Raw genomic sequence first — 23,542 nt, 5'->3', positions numbered from 1 at the left:
ATTAGTTGTCGCTGTGCTATACAAGAACACAAAAATTGTTACCATGGCATTACACAACAACCGATTGAATGGGTTAACCTGCTTCACTCCACTACATTTGAGAATAGCGCACCTTTAATAACTATAATCCCCTCTTGGCCAACGCTCTAACGGTATAACCTTTAAAAAGCCCAACAAGAATCCACAATCAATATAACTAATCCATGTTCCTAAAAACACAGGTATGTTGTGTCACTGGTAATGTTGTTTTACAACCAATTGATTTTTTTTTACACGCATTATCCGACAGTTATACAAACCAGGAACAGTCCATTCTTTCCTTCAAGGTCCATAACACGTTTTTATCACGCTTAAAAGCCTTCAGAGATTTTACAGATTAAGAGGGTCTTTTAATCCATCTAGCCACAGTTCCTAAATCGTATTAATCCCAGACACAATTCCTAGACAGGGCTCATGCTGGCTGTCGCATAACGCGTCGTTCTCGCCACAGCCGCACTGGCTCATGGTCAATGGGGTCACAAGTTCGAATCCAGCTCACGCTGGTCCGGTACTGGCTGGAAGTCAGGAGGTACGGTACGTGAGTTTTTCTGGAGAATGACAGTGGTTTTGTTCAGGTACCCCGGCATCATCTACCCATAAACACAGCCCCTTTAGTACAAGTCAAAAAAATCCGGAGTACGACGTTAAACACCCATCAAACGCATAACAAATATATACAAGTAATAAATTCCTTCATAATTAGTGCAGCATAATGTCTAGATCTGCATCTAGTTGAATCTAATAAATTGCTTTTCATATTCTACTGCTTTGAAGAACAGTGTCATTCAGCCTCCATGCTATTGCTTTAAAAATCAGCGTACATGGAATAACTTCCTTTCCTCTTTAATGGATGGGGAGAGAACTTCCTCCAGATGGTCAAAAGGTTATTCTAAATAACAGTGTATACTCAGTATAGTGTGAATGAGAAAAATTAATGTTCAGCATATGTGAACAATTTGTAGAGCATACCTAAATCTTACATTACCAGTACATTTCGAATTTTTTTTGTGCTTTTGGTGTTAAAGGTTACCATGGTCGCAACACTATAACTCCCACAACTGTCAAATTTGGTACATACCTGCAAATTGGCTGTTTCAACTTTGCAACTGTCTCAACTGTATTTACATTGCTGATACCCGTCAACTTCACGTCTGTAATCTAATGCAACTATAGTAGAGTACTATGTTTGGATTTGTTCTGCGAGAAAATATAACATGTTTAAGGTGAAGGCTGTAAACAGCGTGTTGTAATGTTACTGTTAATTACAATGGCGAAAAACAGTTATAGGATGCCTAAGACAAGATTCACTGTTTTGTTTCATCCCTTTGCGATACAATCCGTCTTATGACACATTGGTAACGTTTTCATTAATAATCAAATATAAATTCCCAAAGTAAATGAAAATCAGTGCTCTTTGGAAATCAGAGTAGACTTCCACTAATGCTGTTCCAACCAATGACAAAAGCCGACATGAAAATGTAACGATAAAGCCTGAAAAGGAGAAGAATTGATTCCTTGATCATGCGCGATGCCCAGCAACAGTACTGACTATAGTATAGTTAGAATAGGTCATTTGATTCATGAAAAGATATTTGTTTTATTTTCGTAATTCTTTTGAAATGGTTTTTTCCTTCTGCTTTAAAGACTTTAAGACTTGAATTCCTTTTCCCCTATATAGGATCAGGCTAGTGAAATGTACCATATGGATACACTGTTAAAACATCATACAACAGAAAGCATTTCTCCATTACTGTGGACATTGTAATAGGAGTTTTACACCATTCTAGACAATTCTTTCATGCTTTGTTCGTCTGTTATACGTCTAGTCTGTCTTTGTGTGGAATCACGAATTCCACACAAAAAAAATTTTGTCTGGGTTGAATAGTGTTTTCTGTCGGTTTGACAGTTTGCGGAAAACGACATTTCATTTTACCTCGGATGGAATTTGACGCGGTATTGATGATGTCCCCCAAACATGTCCACCTCTCAAAATGAACGTGGCGACATGTTCATATTCTATTAACAGAGTAGCTGTGAATCTAGTAAAACTGATAAAACAACTCTTTGGATTATTATGAAGAGGTTTATCGGTGAAGTTGTAAGAAAAAGGGAACAGTGGGGAAGAAATCTCATTGATTTTTTTTTTTTTTTTGATTCTTGTTTTACGCCGTACTTAAGAATATTTCACTTATACGACGGCGGCCAGCATTATGGTGGGTGGAAACCGGGCAGAACCCGGGGAAAACCCACGACCATCCGCAGGTTGCTGGCAGACCTTCCCACGTACGGCCGGAGAGGAAGCCAGCATAGGCTGGTCTTGAACTCACAGCGACCGCATTGGTGAGAGGCTTCTGGGTCACTACGCTGCGCTAGCGCGCTAACCGACTGAGCCACGGAGGCCCCAAATCTCATTGAAAAAGCGCTATATAGCGGGAGATGGGATGGACCCTACGGACGACGGATATGGCTGATAGACTAGAACTGCACTCCAACCCCGACAGATAAGGCATATAGACTAGAACTCTATGTTGTAGATGTGGATTATTGACTAAAACTACTTTCCAGCTTCCCAATTCTGTGGATCATTGACTAAAACTACAACCCAGCCTCCCAAGGAAGTTGACCATTGACTAGAACTACTTTCCAATATCCCTAAGGTATGAATCATTAACCAAAATTACTTCTGACCTGCGAAAAGTGTGGATTATAGACTAGAACTACAATCCACCCTCCCTAACATGTAAATCATTAACTGAAACTACAATCCAGCCTCCCTAGGATGTAAATCAAAAACTAAAACTACATTCCAACCTCCCTAGGATGTAAATCATTAACTAAAACTACAATCCAACCTCCCTAGGATGTAAATCATTAACTAAAACTACAATCCAACCTCCCTAGGATGTAAATCATTAACTGAAACTACAATCCAACCTCCCTAGGATGTAAATCATTAACTAAAACTACATTCCAACCTCCCTAGGATGTAAATCATTAACTAAAACTACATTCCCACCTCCGGCTTCTAGAGTTATCCTCTCAGATCGAGGTTATCTGGCGTTCACCTTCGTCCAGGTATACTCGAGGCCAGAAATCAGCCCCAATATCACATGTCAGCTGAGCGATTGGCTATTGATGGTTAGATAACACGGCATACAATTAAGCACGAACACACAAACCTGCAGGCCATAGGTGAAGTGGTAAAGTGGGACCCGCGAGAGTGAGGAGAGTGGAGCGTGCGGTTTACGGTAGCCTCACGAACCCTCAGAACAAACATCAGTAAGCTCCTCGGTACAGCTTTTCCTGGAGAACGCCTTGCGGTGGTTTGAAAAAGGCTCTGCGTGACTGGATGGATTGTCTGTCCATCTGACAATGGATTTACAAAGCAGTAGTTACAGCATGTATGTAAGGCTCTCCCAGTCACGGAATCATTAACGCAGATCTGGTGTTACACCTACGCTTTTGTTCTGTCGTAGTAATTCTAGTAGAATCGTCAAAAAATAAATAGAATTGTTCTTCCCGTGGATTAATAACGTTTGCAAACGGAGAATATAAAAACACGTGAGTCTGAATAGCAGAATGGTTTAAGATATTTTCGAAAGTATAATTGCAGACAGTTAGGAAGTAAGAGTGACTCTAGTTTGTGAAAATGTACTGTAGACTAAATGCAGATGATCAAGGCATACATTGTATTCCTTCCCATCCTGCTCTCACCTATTTCTAGTACAGAACATTTTTATGGCAGTGGTTGTAAAACAAACAAACATTGCTAGTTTACAATGTTAACAATACCTTTTTAAATACAGTTCAGTTGAATGAAGAAGTGCAGCCATTTCCAAAAACATGGCAACGTGATTTTTGAAATTACATTCAATACGAAGCCAAATCTTTAAGGTAAATTAAATCGAGGAAAATCCAATATGTCTATTTAATTAATACGTCATTTCATATTTCGCAGTGAAGTATTTCACATACCCTAATTCCTCAACCTTTTCCCATATGAAAGAGCAATTTTGAGTGCAATTTATGCACATTTTTAATTTGATTTTGGAGACAAAACTACGTTGGTTGGGTTGGCCATTTTAAGGGCTTCACCAAAAAATATAATTTTATCAGTGAGCACAGAGTAATGCCTTCAGAATACTCTTGATTAAACACCTTGCAAACATGCGAAAAGGTTAAAGAATTACAGTAGTCCACTTTACATCACCTTTGTCAACATTTTAGGACAAACTGCTCGGAGAATACCACTGTATTTGAACGTTCTTCATATTTAATACGGTTCTGGAAGGAGCCAGTCGATAAGTAATAAAGGAATTCAACGGCAGTATAAAGATTGCTTTGCGTGAGGCAAAGTTCAACCAAAACAAAAACCGCAATGTGATAACAGTATACTATCTGACCAGTATGTCATTTGACATCATACAACTCCGTGAGGCCGCTTGGCATTTTTATTGTTGTCACGGTTTTGTTATAAGCGCTTGTGACATTGCTTAATTTGTGTCCTTTCATTTGCACCATGGTTTAAACGAAATTCAGAAAAAGGCTAAAAAAGGTAAAATACTTTTTTCTCGGATAAATTGTGCTAAAAGGAAATGGGTTGCCAAGACTAGAAAACAAAGACGATATGTAAGTATGTTGATGTGCATGAAGGCATACAGTAGTCCTACATCATCTCGGAAACACATATTTGCTGACTGTTAGTTTATGTGGCTTGATAGTTGCAGTATGTTGGATCCCAAACCGTGACATTTACCGTTGCGCAACATTCGACATCCTAGCCGCTGAATTGACTTAAGCGCAAATGATCTTTACTCAAACGTTTATGTCTGCACGTTTTGTGCAGCTAAGGGCTAAAAATGCAAAATGCAGTCAATATACTCAAGGGTGAACGTCGACAGCTCGATGAAGCTAAACGGGAATCAATTCCTTCATTCAAACCGGTCCTAAATTTTCCAAACTTGATAGCTTCTAAAATTGGCCTTCTGAGCCTACAGCTAATTGGATTGTGGCGTCAAAAACAGGTTTACTTTCCCACACCACAGGATGTAGTTACCCAGAAGCAGGCCTGTCATATGATCCTGATTTGAGAAGATCGGATTCAAGTGGGCGCCTAAGCCGAAGTCGAAGCTATGTTGCGAGCTGGCCAAACGTCCAACTATACATGATCCAAACGATATCACATTTGACGTCAATCTATCAGTACGTAGGGACTACAATTTCTCATGTGATATATGTTGTCTATACATCGTTGTTTCCTGTTCGGGCACAATATCCAATGAGGTAGGAAACGGAAACAAAATCGTGACATCAATTATAAGTAACAAATGATCAAAGAGCACGTTGGACAACGGTGAGATCTAAGAACACCAAGTTTACACTAAGTCTCATGGGAATGCTCTTATTGACTTCTATCAGAGATGTGGGCAATGTGCCAAAGACTGACGTCTGTCTGAAAGTTTGCCATACAATTCACGCAGGCGCCCAAAAAATGCTCAATTCCATGTTCGTTGTCTGAGTTTGATTAGTAGGGGCCTGTTTCCTACGCACACAAACAATCGACAAGAAACTAGTGTGGTTCAAATTATCTGAGATCATCCTCTGCGGGTGACGTCATAACAAAGGATGGTCAAATGATGAATATGTCTGGTATTTAGCTGCATATCCCATTCTAGAAAACTTTGGAAAGATTTTCTCAGATAGACTGCAGCTATCAGGTTGCATACGAACTTCATCTTTTAGCCTCATCCACTTGTACTGACTTAACTGTAGGAGAGAATTAGTATTACCACAATAGCTCTCAGTAGATCATGCTGGATAACCAGTATCTCTACACCCGGACAGTAATGGAGAAAGTAAATAATGGCGCCCTCAAATGCGCAGTTGCACGGGTCACCCTAAAACCGATTATACGTTATTCTATCAAATAGAATGTGTTCTGTGACCGACACTGCCAGTCATTTGTATTATATCCATGAAAATCAGGGTAACGAAATGGGATTTTGTTATTTTCGTTTTAACCCAATATTTCCAAACGGTGACTGAGAGTCGTGAGTTGAGTTGAATCTAATTCAAGTCAAGAACCGTTAAGTACTCCCACCAAAGAGCTCAACTGAGCCCGGTCGATGGAAATCTCCAAAATACATCTATTTTTCAGAGATACTAGTCATTGCCTCAGCCCGGACTAGCTTCTCTGTCTTTGTTGAGGATCAAAGATTAATCCATTTTGCGCACATTCCTGCTTTGGCTTCCCTAAGGTAAATGGGCATTCAGCCAAAAACGTCAAAAATCTAGCATGATTAAATTTCGCCCGGCAAAGCCAGACCAATTCGCAAAAAGATAGCGTGCTTTGGGAGGAGTATTATATGATATATATTTTGCATGTGGTAATCTTCCAACAGATTCTCGCTTTCAGATGCTCTGTTTATCGTGAGCCAGCCATAAGAGCCAATACTTCTGTTATGTATTGACAATAATTAGTATTAATTTCTAAATATTGTTGAACTGCGAATATCCAAAAAGGTGAGGATATACGCAGTTTGGAGACTATAAATAGGTATTTTCACACTTAGGGGAATATATATAGAAGTAAATGACACCAGTAGAACCCATCCAAAGTTGCAGTTTACACATTTTACACATTCACAGAATACTCATATAACCCCTATGTTTATCGGCCTACTTAAGCCTTTTATCATGTTTATAGCTTTTGCAAGACACTGGATAAAATGCGTTGTAAAGATTTAGGGTGAATACTCAAGAACATATAATCAATGGTTTCGCGACTGGTAAAAATCACTTACCTGATGAACATTTCCGTACCTGTCGGTGCCATTTTTCGTTTAATTCCTTTCCAGGAACCTTTCAGCCTGAATACCTCTTTCGGCGTTAACCTGAGGCGAGGGTCGGCTTTGACGGGCGCTATGACGGGTTGGAATGGCAAGATATCAGGCTTTACGTCACTGTTTATTGGTGGAGGGTCGGGGGTGGGGCACCGCGTGTATCGACAGCCCATGGCGCCCATAAAACACAACAATTGCCCCGCACTCACAAACCACTTCAAATTTACTTCGCTCAACTGCACACTGTCCACGAGGTTACCCAAAGGTCCGATAGATTCCACTTTCGTACGGGTACTTCATTCAAATATTAAGAGCAAACTGAGTTATCTAGAGAAGGAAACAATCAAGAAACGCCGGAATCTGTGTTTAGGACAGAGACAAAAGACTAGGGGTTCAGATTTCCTCCGCTCCTGCTGAGATCAAAAAACACCACGGGCTTCACTCTGGGGAGGAGGGTGCCGAGAACTAAGGCCGAGATCCGTCCCGTGTCAGGGGATGTGCTACTGGCTAACTCTCACCTCATAGCACGTATTCCGCAAGACTTTGGTCAGAGATGGTACAATCACGTGACCACATCCTTCCGTTTTTGTGCTAAGGGAATTTGCTTCATCCACGGAGACTTTTACTAGAATGTAATGAGGACTTAACAAAACTGTGAGAATTGGATTCCCGCGCAGCGGTCTGCAGATCGATATCACTGGTATTGATTTCTCTTGGCTAGTCCTCAACACCATGCATCGTCGACGGATCACTTATGCCCAGTTAAACACAAGTTTGAGGAGGGAAATATGGCATGCACTTATCTATGGCATGTGTATGGGTTGCGCAAGGAGGCGATAACATTTGCTATATTTGGTATCAAGCTAACCCTTGGTATATTAGGCAACAATATTTGGCCTGAGTGAGCACGGTACAGCCCAGCCTAATGTGAAGTACATGTGCCAGAGCTCATTATCATCTGGCTACCAATGCTGTGTCCAACTGGCACGATGCACGCGTGTTACATACAGCTAAATGATAGGGCCATTTTAGTTTGATGGACACAGTCAGATAGAGATTATCTTCTTAATTCGCCAACATGGTAGTAGCCTATTACAACTTTAAAACACTACGAGTAGACAGACATAAAATATTCACATTACACCATCCTTTAAGTTTTTCATAAAAATAGATGACAATCAAAACACATCTTAGCCAGTTATTTATTCATTGCTTTAATATATCCAGTCAATATCAAGTTAAGGGCTTCGTTCTTTGCGACCTGCTAATCAGGGTAGCTCGCAGAAACTGCAAGTTGTCCATACTATTTTGTCAGCTGTCGTTAGCACTTCGAGTACATAGCATCAGTTATCATCATAGGAAATAATGACCAACAATCATGGGTAAATTATTAAAGAAACATTGGAATATTTTTCTTTGATAATAGCCATAAGGCCATATACACTCAGATCAAGCCACACTTATTTATTTATTTATTTATTTATTTGATTAATGTGTTACGCCGTACTTAACAATATTTGACTCATACAACATTATGGTTCGCAAAATTGGGGAAAACACACGACCATCTGCTCAAACAACAATAACGATTTGCCACACAGGGATGCGTAGTACATATTTCTTTTGCGATGTAAACCTAAGCTTACACATTTATCCCTGTCTATGCCCGCACCATGTATAACATATGTAGTTACTCTGCTAGATATCATTAGGTTGAGAACTCAGCATAGACATAACCTGTCATTCCCTCGTATGTGGAACATTACTGTACAACTGAACATAAACTCAGTGATTAACTGCCTTAGATAATGACTGCATAATCTGCACCCATACTGTTTGTCAGCAAGTCAAAGGGGACACTGGCGAAATACGTATTGATCTCGACATACACCTCGAATTCCTCCAACCATAATATCAGATAAATGATACTTTAAGAAATGACTCCATAAATGACTTCCTCCTTGTTGGTCTTTACTGCAAAGGAGATATGAATTATCTGCGCTGGATTTAAAGATGAATGCTTTGTTATCGTCGGTGATGATTTAAAATTCCTATGTGTCTTCAATCGACAGCACATACTAGTTTCTCTCTTCCATTGGCGTAGTTCGTATCAGGCTTTTTATAAGAATTAAACACTGTGTAGCAATTGTTGAATTGTCTGTATACGTACATCTCTGCAAGGCACTAGTTTGCCTTCTTTAGAAGCCAATCCATTCACAGAGTTGCAGTTCTAGGTTTAACCTATTGTGTACTTGTTCAAAAACATTTCATGAAATGGAATAGGAGATACCATGCAATATTTTACAGCTGCACGTTAAGGGTGCCAACGTCAGTTAGAGCCATAGCTATAATGTTTATACTATATCCAGGATCCCAATACATCACAAACATGCAGATAGCAAATTCTATTGGCGTGAAGTATTGTGCACTGACATAATGTCCATTACTCATATGAATAAAGCAAAGACCTGGTGTAATGTTCAAATCATTCTAATCGTAAATAATCGTTGCCACACAACAATATAATACATTTGCAGTTGCCGAATTCGTATGCTGTCGGCTGCAGGTTTAGATCTCACCCAGAGTATAGGACTCAGTGTTGTAAATCAATGATGTATATCATTTAATTTTATGAAATGTTCTCGGCTGGTTCCCTACTTTATGGGTAATTAAATCCTGAACAAAACTTACGCTTAATACTTAGTTCGCTTTCAACACACTTTGGCTACATGGGTTATTGTAATGAGGCAAGATTCTAACCAAAATACTGATATCTGTATTGTTGAAATATATACATGTGAAAATATTTAGCAATGGTGTTGGTTCATCATCATAAAATAGATGACCTAACGGTAACTTTGTTTAAGAAAATGTGAAAAGTCACACAGACTGAATTAACCATATGGTTCCTTGAGACCATGTGAAAAAGGGATAGCCGGTTGAAATACACGAGTGGAACCCGATTCAGTAACATCTGACAATGTCCATATTTTTGTTTTAGCGAAGATACCATCTTGTAGAAGCAAACTGTTTACAATGAGCCACTTAAGGAGAATTCGCCCATTAGGTCTAACACTTAAATTATGTTTAGCGTTCTGCATAAACACCATCAGAAACCGACTGATATCTAAAACCTTAGCTGTTGGCGGGGTGGCCAGACTGGTGGTTTCTTCTCGGCAGTCTCCTCAGGAACGAGCCCGAATGGAAAAAAATATCTCACTTCCTTTGTAAGCAAACAAATGTGACCTGGTGTTAGCACAGTATTAACCCAGTATGAGCATAACAGCCTTTATAACTTCGTATAAATGGCAAGTCTGTTTGACTGGTTGGTTCAGAAGGCGTCTCACTGGATATGCTATACTCAACGATGTTTTGAAAGAAAGACTGTCTCGTTGTGTCTTTCCAGGACAACTTTCGCCAGACTACATACATAGATTCTTCGACATAAAATAAGCCCCGTCTTTGGCATAGTTCCATAAGGCGGTGTCATCTACGCATTTCAATCACTAAGCTAAATTTACGCCGTGCTTATTTCATTAAAGGCCTTCGGGTCACGACACCCTTAACAATAATATATCTGAATTACCCATTTTTAATAATGTCAATTATGTATGGGAAGTTTTTCTCTTAACTCTAGAAACAGTCACAAACGTTTATTGACGAAGCTTTTCTTCCTTTCATTGTACATGTTCATAGTGTCTGCATTGTCACAGTGTGATAAAATATCTTCTAATAGCATTTTTTTTATTACTCCCGCTTTGTGATCGAGAGACGGGTTCAAGCCCAAAACGGTTCATATTTACTATTTTAAGATTGGAAATCTTGGAACATCCATGGCTTTTTATCAGTGTAAGCGGATGCACGAAGTTCTGACCGGTTAGATGTCATGGCACCCTAAGAAGGTGGGACGTCATTTCCGGTTTCTTTTGAATGATGTTCCAGTGAGGTAGAACTGTAAACATGTCAGCATTTGGACCGGCCTGTTATATGGAGACAAAGAAAAATTACTTCACTTTGAGAATCAATACAAATAGGAAATCAAAGAGTAGTACTGTTTTGTAAAACCCCAAGAAAGCTGAAGAATTGTATAAATCAGTTTCGCCAAAACCTGAAACTCAGTGAGTCGTAAAGCACTCTATAAAACCGAAAACATTCAAGAAATCTTGCCCTAAATATTAGTACAATATAATACATTTTATAAAACTAATCACTGATTCACATGTGATTATAAAATAAAGGGCACTGGGAATGTAAAGGACTGAATCAACCGCATGTGTTCATATGCGACAACGGACTATGTGCAAAACTAAAGAACTGGGAATATTCTGGAATACGACGTAAAACACCAAATAAAAAAATCAAGGTCTGGGATGGGTCAAGTACCACCACTGATAATTTTCCTGAACGAGTCGAATGACGTTACCAAGTGATTTGGATTTGTGGATAGACAAGGTATGAGTCTTTCTGACCATAGGACAGGTCCCATGGCAACAACATCAAGATGGAGTTGTTTTCAAGGTGAACGATTTAAGGTTCATTTTCTATACAGTAAACACCTGACCGGCATGAATAAAATTCATTAAAAATTCAACACACTAAAACATTACCAATAACAACGTGTTTTTATGCATGTATCAGTGCGATATATTAACCACACATTTTTATGGCGCATATGGATTATTAGCACATTCTGAATTGGCTGTATTCGTGTTTGCTATCAGGCTAAAGTACAAAAGGTCTGCGTTTCAAACTATGATATGAACATAAAATCTGCATGTGACCATGCCATGTACATGGAACAAATGTATTCCATGGTATAGGTACCAAGAGACGTGCGATGGAGCTAATGGAGCATCAGGAACGTGTTCATGCTCCTGGGACCGTTAATTAAGTATAATACGGATTCATAGCTTAATTACTTCCACATCTTTACTTCCACACCATTACATCTACTTAATTATTTCTGCAAAATGCGAAATGATGTTTCCTTAATTGCACTGTCTTATCAGTGAAAGAACTCCACCTGAATTAAAAACTTCCCTTGATAAAATACAGCCAGGTCATTGTAATTATTTGAATCCATGTCAGTTCTGTCACTTGAGATGAAAGTGACCGTCACTACACCGTCACCCCTCAGTTATTCTGGTTAATTGCTTGTAGTTTTGCATGTCAAATTACCATGGGCTTGTTATCCTGTGGATGGAAAAGGGATGTAAAATAATGATATTCATCGCTAACTGGCACTAGAGCTTTGTCTGACCAGCCTCCCCTGGTACATCACCAACCCGTTGGGTGGACGTCTGGGGTGTCTCTGTAGAAAAACTAGACATGTCCAAACACAAGTTCAGGCAGCAGACGATAAAAGATCGGATCACGTGACTCTCACCTTTGACTAAAAGCTTTCGTCGTCTCTCTCCCCTCAAGCCGTCTTTATTACAACATGGCGCCTCGTTACACCTTATGTATCGCCAGAAGAATTGTCAGCAATGTTTCAGTAATCGATTACCACACTCATTAACATGCTCTTTCAGTTGGAATGACCTTTTAGCGAACGTTAAACCGTGACGTTTGTCCATGGTGAGTGTCTTTTCTGCCCATGTATGAAAAACTCAATACCGAAAAATCCAGAACACGGAATTGTAGCGCCTACACGAAATTCCCTTTACTCCGTACAGTACAGCCAACGTACAGCCAACCTTTTATACCGTACTATATATGCGTGAGTGTACGTTCTCAAACACTAGATGCGATATGCCCTAGTTAAGGTCACAAAGGTCAAATGCGAGGAAGAACCTTCCTCCTCATCCAGCACCATGTGCACTGTAACTACATGCCCAGGTGATACGATAACAGACAAGAGAGCACTAAGGTATAATAGCCATATATGAAAGATAACGCAGCCGATGGTGAATATCAGCGGAAGAAATAGGTACACGTCCCGTTAGTAATGAAAGTGACTGTTGATATATTTGATCCGTTTTTTGCACTATTCTTAATTAACGATCTCTGCTATGTGTGTTGATTGGAACTTACCCCCTAGAACTTACCGTTAGCCCGCAGTGGAAAGATCGTGCGAGACTTTGTGTTTACTGCACGCGTTGTGGACAAAGGGTTACAATATTTCTGTTCTAGACCGCGCACATGCGGGGAGTTCACTGGTTCGCTAAATAACAATGGATGGCACTCTTAGAATTCTCCCCGATAATAACCGGAGCTTTTATTACGTTTGATAACAGGGCATCCTGCTCTACTGTCTGGGCGACATATGTATGCCTAACTTTTTGAATAAAAAGTCGATCATTGTAATAATACAGTATTGCAAAACCCGGAATTTGCAACTTCCGGATATCTCGTATAATCACAATGTGCTTGTTATGTCATAATGCCAAATACAGGTGCCTTCTGAATCTTGAGTTGTAATAGGCTATAACATCATTTCTGAGTACGCTATTATATTACATAGTATTATAAAACAATATCAAATAGTTAAACCAAGTCAAAATGTGTTACTGATTTCTGCATAATTTACTTTGTTTCACACTTATTAGTCGTCTCTAAAACAGTACACTGTACTCCTTAATACCGTAATACAGATATCGCCAGATCATGTGAGATTTTCTAGAGTGTTGGAGATCCTATATTCACACCCGTTCATGACCCAATCACGGACTATCATCAAACTCAGCTCTAATTACCACATCATTCCAATCGGCACGTCTCTCTTGGGTATTTGTCTTCCAGCCAAACAATTGTTGACACTGATAAATTAGTTTGTACAGTTCTCACAGAGTAAAACCAATGTTAACGTGTTTTGGGTTTAAGGTGAAGGGATTTAGTCTCACCGAACCCAAGATCGTATAGCACGCTATTGCTTTGTGGATAATTAATGAGTTTTGTAAATAACACATATTGCGTATCGAACTTGAAGAAAACATGGCTCAAAATGAACTCAGCTTTATTTTCCTCACAGCCCAGCTTCGATCTGACATCTCATAACAGTACTAAGTTTATATCCAAGTGATTTGCTGGACTGATTCAAAATCACTTATTATAAAAAAATATACCGCTTTATTATTTCACGAAGGTCTCGTCATTTGTTCCCATCTAACGGGTCTCTTACCTTTTACGTTCCTGTATTGCTGCTGTATTCAAATACCTCCATGTTCAATTTCAAACCCACCAAGCCTTGTATGGAACCTAAGTTTTGTAATATAGTTATCTTCAGTGATGTATGTGCATTATATGATAGATATACATTGTATCTGCAGTATATTCATCCGTGGCGCTCTCGTGTTTACACGTCAATAGATCTCCACAGGCCCTGTTATACATCTACAAGACTGTATGGGTACAGTGGATCGGAATCAATACTCCGAGTCATGCAGTTTGAAATAACGCTGCGGTCATCCATCTTGATCTGAAGACGTCGTCTGCATTATTTATCTATAGGATGAAGCGAAGGCAAGTGGGGAATTCCGGAGAAATGCATTTATATAGCCACGAATCTATCTGTAAACTAAACTAGCCTACATACATTTCACGAGCATAATACCAGCCATAATATCTTGGCAACCTTTTTCGCATCCTTGATATAGCTCGTTTAAAGAAATCTGGACACATTACCAATTTATGGTAGACATTCATATAAAGCAGAAGACAGATTATATAATAGGACTCAGTCGAAGTTTTGTATGCAGATTTGTGTAAGGGTTCGCCGATATTTGGCACCAGAGAATGTTCTCAGGGAAAACCTCGCATTGCTCTAAAAATCTGATATTAAAGCTGATAGAGCATGCCTGGTGAAGTGATGTAAGCATTATAAAACTCTTGATTCGTTGCATTTAATACCGGGTTGCTGGTGTTAATTTCAGTCTAGTCTTCTTTGACCAGAATGGCGAGTGTGAACTCCTTAGGAGATCCGCCATTTTTGCGAGAAAAACAAAAAACGCTCGAATTTAAATCCGACGAAGATAAATCCATTTTGATACAGTGTACAGCCTTCAAATTCGCAAAACAAAAGTATGGAACAAAAAATTACAAACCATCCTTGAGGCATTCGTATGTGTGTTAAACGAAACGCACTCTCCAGGCGCATATAAAAGTGCGGTGAATGTCACCGAGTGGGATTTAAAATGGCGTACAGTAAATAAGTACTGCTTTCAAAAAGTACATTGGTGGTGGACTGGTCAGGTTTAGGCTGGAGCATAGCATGTGATTTTCTTTGGAGTCCTTGACACCTTTTACAAAAACGTGTGGACAAACTTTCCTTAAACCATGGAACAACATGAAATATAGAGTCTGCGTCAGACGAGAGAAAATAAAAATGGTTAGACAAATGGAGCAAGTGTTTCGAAAGGTACGTAATCGAAAAAGTAATTAAACATCAAGGACAACTGTCCTTACCAATTTTTGTTTCCATACTGGGTTTTCCAGAATAAAGACCATGTAGTGTTCGTTCCATATGTCGCTCCATATTAGGAACTCATCAGTCAAATACAATTATTGTCACTTTGCATTTTTATAAGACCAGAATATCACCAAACCTCGACAAATATAAGTATAAGCGGAAGTATTTGACAAACAATGAATTTATTAATGTGAATACTCAGACAAATGGTGTGAAAACAAGGTAATAATGATTCATCTAATAGTTAAAATGATTGATTTCTAGCCTTGCATAGTTGAATAGGCCAGATTATTTCATGGGTTGTACTTTCGTGGAAGACATCTAACTGTGTTTGGAAAAGATTATTCAGAGATCTAGATGGCAGACCACGGAACGGGTATCCAGCGAACCCAAGCAGAAAGCGACAGACGCGCATTAAATGAAGAAATAGCCAATAAACATGTCATGGCAAGCGTGGCAGTTTATGGTTCAAGGTTTCATGCCGTTCTAATGACGGCCCCATGGAAAGGCTTATTAATTCGTTCTTAAATGAGATTCTGGAATGAGCCTGGAATGAACAGATATTTACTTAATGGACGTCCTTCTGGAAAAGGTTTCTTGGATCCCATGGGTATATACTGTGGATTGTATGAGCAAAGCAAGTTCAGGACCAGTGAGGGAACAGTGCTAATGGCTTTTGAACCAACTTTGCACGTTTGGCTCATACAGTGAATGTACCCTCAACAAACTACAAATTTTCTTAATACAGCATTTTTTTTACGTGAGCTGGTGCATTGTAGGCTTTACCGTATGTCAACTGCAATATCATGCATGACCTCGAAAGGCGGGTTTCTGCAAGAATTTACAATAATGCTTCTTTTCGAAAGATACATACTATTATCTAAATATTTATGTGAATTTTTACGATATTGAAAGCTACTAAATTGTACTGCTTGTTAATTTACACGTGCTTTGTAATGATGTCATTGAACCGTGAGCTGTAAAGAATCAGCCTCTCTTGCGAGAACTTGAACAGTTTAGCCTAGCAAATCAAATCCGCTCGCACTGATCAGCTAAAAAGTAAGTTTGAACATAGAAAACCAAATTCCGAAAAACTGTACCTTTTGTTTTTCGCGGTAAAATCATTGTCGATGGATGTGTTTATTAAGTTTCTGTACTTACTATGATCTGCTCAGCCCTAAACCACTGATTTTCTAGCCTCACTGGGGATAGTCATTTGGATCGATGCAGATTTTATCAGCAAGCCTCTCTGCTCTTGGCTACTTACCCCAGATTCATTTTCAAAAGACTGAGGATGAACGTGTTAGCTGCGGGGATTACCGTTTCCTTATATCAGCTCCAGGTTTATGGATTGAAGCTCGCGATTCTCCCCGGTCCCACTGCTATACGTATGCGTTGGCGGTATAATAAGCGGCCGAAATCGCTCGATTGGATCTTGTGGAGGGGATCTTACATGGTACTTGCTGAAGATTACTTGGCGTCCACGGATATGACACGTGCGTATAAAGCTCAATCAGGCTGACACTCTGAGTGAGTGCTTCGGGGTTTAATGTCGTAATTAACGATTTTTCAGTCATATGAGGACGAAGGAGCCCTTAGAGTGCATGTAATGTGCCTCCTTGTTGCAGGACGGATTTTCACCCCTCTTTCATCTAGTGCTGCTTCACTGAGACGACTTACCGATGAAAAGTAAGTCGCCCGACCCGAGCCATTATACTAATACGGGTCAACCAGTCGTTCATCACCCTCGATGAACGACCCTTTATCAACTAGCCGTTCATCACCCTTCGTTTTGATCGTCAGCGAGGAACTTACAACTTCCTCTTTTAAGGTCTTAGGTGCGACCTGACCATGGATCTACCATCCCCAAAGCGGACGCTCTACCAACTAGGGCTATCGAAGTTGGTAGGCTGAAGTTCTGTTCTTTACGTGTAAGAATGTTTCTCGGTACGCCTAAGCAATGAATGAAAATACCTATGGTTTACTCTTGGAATGCTGGTAATATCAATCAATAAAACTGACAATCTTCGTTTAAGTAAAATAATCTTCTATAAAAGGTGGTAAACCGCAACCCAATAAAAAATAAAGAAATAATGGATTTTCCGTGCTGTACTCTTGACAAAACTGTAAGAGGGTATCTAAATATATAATTGGAATAAAACACAAACTGAAAAGAATAATTTCTACATTAATTTTCGAGTTTTCAAATCCATACTGGTTTCTTTCACTCTGTCCACCGTCGTAAAAATCAAAAAAACTGAGTACGCTGTTAAACACCGATTTAATAAATAAATGATCAAATAAATAAATAAATGATTAAATAAATATATTTTCAAATTCAGATCGCATGTCCTTTGTCAGTGTTGGCCATGCGTATATCTACGTTTACGTTTCTTAATTTGCTCTAAAAGTAATAATATTTGACATTTTAACTCAGTTGTCACTTTGGAGGCAGTCCAGGTCCTTTTTCTGCATTTCTTTACCAAAGTCTGAATTCATGATCAATCGAATAAAGAAAGCTCTCCCTGACAAAGTTGCAATCAAGCCACACGGATAATGACATTTCTTGTATGCCATATTTTTTGTTTTTTCTGAAGGTAATAGGGTTTCTAGTGCTCCTTTGAAAAAAGCGATAGTTAAATCATTTATTCTTTGATCGAGGAAGACATTTTTTGTGTTGTTCACATCTGGTCTAAGTAAACGTGATTATTTTATTATCTCTTCTGATCGCTTACTTGGCTGATTTCTCGGAATCTTGTCATTACAAATTTTTAAGAAAACTTCGTTGAAACTAAATGAAAGCAACGACTTCACTTAAGTCTCCAACGGTACAGAGTACAACCAAGCCTCTAAATCCGCAAAAATGTAAGTTAATTATTTATGTAACGTTACACACCTGAAGATACCGAGTTCAAGAAAAACATGTGTTCAAGAATGATCACAAACCACATAATCTTGTCTTAAGCTTATGCTGTTTTTGTAAATATTGCGGCTTTTGCTAGCAGGTTTTGACCCACATACTATCTCATTACGTCAGTCATATAAACATATCATATTGACCCACGCTGACATGTCATATTAGCTCTGATATACAGCCGGCCCGCCCCTGCTCCAGCCCAAGTCACGTATTACACACGAAGAATACTGAGGTATATACAGCCTCCAGGGTTATTAAGTCAACCGAACCATTCCCTGAAAAACCGAGATAGTGTTGAGGACATTTTTATGGTGATGGTGTTTACCAACACCCTGACGACTTACAGATTCAGAGGTCCACCAATGTTATAACGGCTCTTTTATGCGTAAAGTTACAGTGAAATTGACACCTTTGAATGAAGTGTTGCTGGTTCACCATCGGTCCACGATAAGTGGTATCACCACTGCTCCTGGATAAACTGGTGTTTCTGGACAGTATCAGAGGGCTCGTGATTGATGGGTCTTGCAGGAGGTAATCTATAAACTGTTACAGCAACATAGCTGGTAAACTACTTCATGTTGGTCGAAGTACGCGAGCCGTGCAGCGGCCATTTGCACCACAGAGTGTATGGGAGTACACATACCAAAGACACCAAGGCTGTATATTCTTAATATTACGATATCAAATCCCCATGCTTTCATAGCGCGACGCAATGGCCCACCAATGCAGTCGCTGTGAGTTCAAGTCCAGTTCATGCGGGCTTCCTCTCCAGCTATACGTGGGGAGGTGTGTGAGCAAAATATAATATATATTTAAAGACGATGGAAACAATTTTTCGTACAAATACCGCGTTTTTCCTTTGGAAACCTCATGAACTTTTCGACCTTCTCCACCTAAGTTTCAATCAGTTTCTCATGAAATAACGTTGTACACGTTTACGTCTTTTCGTCTATGTGTTGCCTCTGTTTTTTCATAAATTAAGCAATATGCCTTAACTGTTGGAAAAGGTCACTTTCACACTATAGCCAAACGCTAACACGACGTTTGTTTGCGATTCAGGTCTTTCTGGGTGCCTTTTGCGGATGTCTGTTATGCTAGACGTAGTGGAGGCACACTGACACAGGATTAACGCGGTCATGATCAATGCAGTACATCCTCAGTCAGTTGTGAAGATTTTTGACAACAGTACCTGTGAATTTGTGCATCAATATAACAAACCGAGATTGCAGTATCGGTTAACAAAATACCGACCCTTACCATAACGAAATCACGAACTCTTTCGCAGCAGCAGAAAAGCAGTGCTATTCTATAGCATTATGTTACTACTCAAGAACCACAGGCCCTTAACGACTTGCTTTCCATGATTTGGGAGGCCAAACCCTAATGACATTTACAAATGGGCTACCTCATTTTATAGACAATTAACCAGGTACCAGTTGGCACATCCAGAGAACGTCTGCAGGTGCCTGTGATTTAACGATCTCTACCCTGGATCTAATTAATGTGGAAGAAGTATTGGAAGCATGCGAGTGTGTGGGGGTGTTGGGGGTTGGGGGGGTTTGGGGGGGGGGGCAGTGATGATTGTGAATTCCAAACGTTTAACTGTGCAATGTTCCTTCTGGCGCCTTCTACTGCCAGGGTCATGAGACTAAACTGGACGAACGGAATTACTGATCTGGACAAAATGATCTGACCTTGATGTATTTAGCCTTGAATGGACACCATTAGGAATCAAATGACCTCTGCACAAGGTCAAAAGGTTATTTCATCGTAACAAACCCTAAATGACTGTACAGTAATACACGTGTGAGAGATGTTCATGTAACACCTGGGAGAATGCTTGTCTGTTACCCTGGGAACGCTTTAATCGTGTTAACTACTTTACATGTATTCCACAAGCTGTGAGCTAGTTGAAAAAAATATGCCACAAAGGTGTTGATCTAATCGAGTGACTGCTTTGAAGGTTGTGTCGACACAAGCGGTCTAGGTTGAACCATGATGTGCTTGATGTTTGTTATCTGTTTGTGCGGTTTCCAGGCGATTTCCCAGCTCAGACAATGTAGCTGATCTATACTAAGTGGATCAAGGTACAAGAGGGTATCAGTTGGGTTAGTTTGGTATTGAGACCACAGTAGTGAAAATTTACCAAATTGAACGACTTCTCCAAAATTTATTTTCGCAAATTCCTTTGAGGACTTTGAAGATGAAGAATAAGCCATTTTGCAAGCTCTCCATTTTGCAAGCCTAGTCGACCACGCTGGTGTAAATGTCTTCCAATGTCTATCCAGATGACATCACAAATATTGACCGTTGGTCGAAATCTAGTGTACAGCTGAACGGAAATGCAAATTGCTAGACTGAGCTTACTCTGCTCCCTATATATTCGCTTTATATGTCTGAAATCATATCATATATATCATTTATATGCCAGAAATCTTGAACAACGCTAAGCTTAGGTGATGAAGCAGAAAATGATGTGAGACAAAAATAAAGCACTGTCTTAAACTCTCTGTCTGTTACTACATCATACGTCAGCATTCAATCGGCTCCTGGCCAATTAGATCGCATGATCGAATTCTACTCCCGGATGATGAACTGTGACTTTATGCCAGGAGGTTTACCATGGACTTGGCGAAGTGCGATGGTTTACTTCAGTCATTCCGCATTCTTCCACTCATGAACATGGCTGTTATCCTAAGTGCGGAGTTATACACCGATCGCATATAAATAAATAAATAAATAAATGTTTAAAATGTGAGTATGTTTTAATGTCTAAACGGACATTATACCAGACATCAACCAAGATGGATGTTTTAGGAAGGCTAATAATCGCAACGCCAGATGCCAAAACGACGTCTAACAGAAATCCACCATAGAACTAAGAAAACATGTAAATCGCAAATTTAGGACAGAATCATACAAAGAGAAGTATTCAACGGTGTAACAGTTTTCAACGGTATTCAAAAGACGCGAGAAATTATATCAGCATCCAAATCGTGTACCATGCCAGTATATATGTTGCCGATAATAAAACTGTGCTTCTCTGTTGCTTATTATATCAAACCTGTCCATTTAATTCAATGCAGTGAATATATGGCCCCTAGCCCCAAGTTATTAGGCGAAAGTAGACACAATTATGCAACAATGCCTCTGTCCATATTTACTTACAAGACTATTATACCCACTGTAAACCTTAAGACTTTAGAGTGGAGGTGCTTAATGGAATAAACTTGACACCAGTTTGCAGCAATAACTTGTGAGGCTGATTGAACCTGTCACACAACACACAAGATATAACAAATGCTGAGTGGTATGTACACGCCAAATGCAACACTCTTTGGTATATTACTATGTATTATGCACAGTATTTCACAGTAACTGTGAAAATCACTTTTATTAGTGAGCAATCTTTAAAGACCTGTCTAAAAAACACCACTAAAGTGATGAGGCTAAAGTGAAGAACATCCGATGTGCCTCACGTGGCCGAAAGTTCAGCCATGAGAATTAGAGGCAGATATGTAAGCTTTGTATTGAAAGCGGGATTTGCGCTGTGAAGAGCATGACCCAATGAATGTCATCCGAGAGAGCTAAGTTTAAATTTGAGAAATTTTGCGTGTCGTCAGAACAGACCATTAAGGATTAGCCTAAAATTTACCCTATTACACTTACCCTCCATGCTGTACGTTTATAATTACATTGCATTCCTGCACATACTAGGATTCTGCTGGTGGACTAAGCATCTCCGAGGCCAGGACCCTTTGCATTGTTTTAATGTTACTGTATGTTAAATGTGATGACAACAAAGCATTTTAAGTAGTTCTAGATCAGTGACGTCTAATAAATTTGAAATCAACATTACCGCATTTTTATTTTACTTATGCTAAAGCCATGATGCTAGTGCTACTATTTAAGCGTAACATGAACAGTTAGAATAAGCCCTAATTGGGGTAAAATCACAGGAATCCGTATTTCACTAGTTACATCTGACCATTTGTCAGCTACCACACTCTCGTCCCTTCTCTGGTCTTCTACCCTCCATGCTGTACGTCTATAATTATATTTAAATAACAATTTTATCGTTATTTGTGCTAATTTTCAACACTACAATTTATACTTTACCCAGAAAGTGTAAATCCCTGATTACGATCATACTGGCTCTTCAGGAATAAATACAGGTGGTTGCATCCTGTCCTACATAGGCTAACTATGTAACACAATAGGCAGATGGGCGCAACTGTCAACAGTTGAGAGATTTGGATAACATTTCGCCCAGCATAGAACAGGCTACTTCCGCTTGCGAATCTGGAAATTGCAGACAACTCTGCACTGTTTTTCCGTAAAGCTCTCCACAAAGTATGGCCGTAATACTGCCCAGGTAGCGTTAAGCCAGGAATAATAAAGTCAACCATTCCATGAAGTTATTTTACCTGTATAACATGCCTCACGCGCTTCAAGAGCTTTTTCAACGATTAGTGTGTGTTGATTTATTTTTGGTAACTCAGTGTCGGACATCAGTGTGATCTTTTTATAAACAAGTTCAAACTGTTTTATTATAAGTTAATATATGAGGTTGTGTTTGGGAAATTAGTGCTCAGAATTCCAGACATAAAATATTATACTTACCGGATCAGCATTTCCACTCCAGCTTCAGTAATATGTCTTTTAATACCTTTCCAAGATTTCCCTAACCGGAAAATATCCCTAGCCGTGAGGGGCAAACCTTCAGGATCGGCAACGATTGAGGAGCTGACCTCTGCCATAACCTTTTGGTCGACCTCTGACCCTCTTTTCAGAGGAGTGATTGGAACCGAACAGCAGGAAGTGTGGCATCCCATAATCCCTCCGAAGTTACAATAACTCCGAAAGATCCTTTAAAATACGCCTCAACGGAAATTATCAGTTGTGTGTTCTCGTTCTAACTCTTGGAAACACCAAGAATAATTCCTTCAAGCTTCCTTCTCTGACAGTTGGCTTAAATCGTCAAGAAATCATCAAGAAATAAATACTTCCTATTTGTGAATTTATTTAAACACGCACCTCTCTGAAAACTGCAGATAAATATATCCCAGAATCCTTCAAAGTATAGGTAAATATTTATCCTAAGTCAAACCCTGAGTACGTAAAACATGATTAAGCCTCCCCTCCCACACAATATCTTAGCTGTGGACATAGCACGGAGGTATTCCCACCTATTCTAATAACCAGTGTGCTATCCACCGATAACCCGCTTCTGCCGAGGATGTGTACTCAAAATAATGTCGAAGTTTTAGGCGTTTGACATTTGTGTATCAGATGCCATTGCCATCAGTGTCTTTGGGCTGATAACCCTTCGTTAGT

The 23,542-nt window shown here is 39.5% G+C and overlaps 1 protein-coding gene across 2 annotated transcripts in view; it reads right to left on the bottom strand.

Moving 5' to 3' along the window:
* The window catches only part of LOC135468739 (neuroglobin-like), a 103,805-nt gene extending 80,734 nt beyond the window's left edge, over positions 1-23,071 (bottom strand). The window contains exon 1 of one of the 2 annotated variants that reach the window (XM_064747141.1): positions 22,829-23,071. In XM_064747141.1, the coding sequence (XP_064603211.1) occupies positions 22,829-23,040 (212 nt within the window). In that variant the 5' untranslated portion in view covers positions 23,041-23,071. Of the gene's footprint in view, positions 1-6,842; positions 7,251-22,828 lie in introns of those variants that run through there. The other variant, XM_064747140.1, reaches the window with a different exon arrangement.
* Positions 23,072-23,542: the final 471 nt, after the last annotated feature.

This window comes from Liolophura sinensis, chromosome 6, assembly GCF_032854445.1.
Source record: "Liolophura sinensis isolate JHLJ2023 chromosome 6, CUHK_Ljap_v2, whole genome shotgun sequence".
Taxonomy (NCBI): domain Eukaryota; kingdom Metazoa; phylum Mollusca; class Polyplacophora; order Chitonida; family Chitonidae; genus Liolophura; species Liolophura sinensis.
The sequence above is the reverse complement of the archived record's forward strand: the minus strand, read 5'-3'. Positions and strand labels throughout refer to the sequence as shown.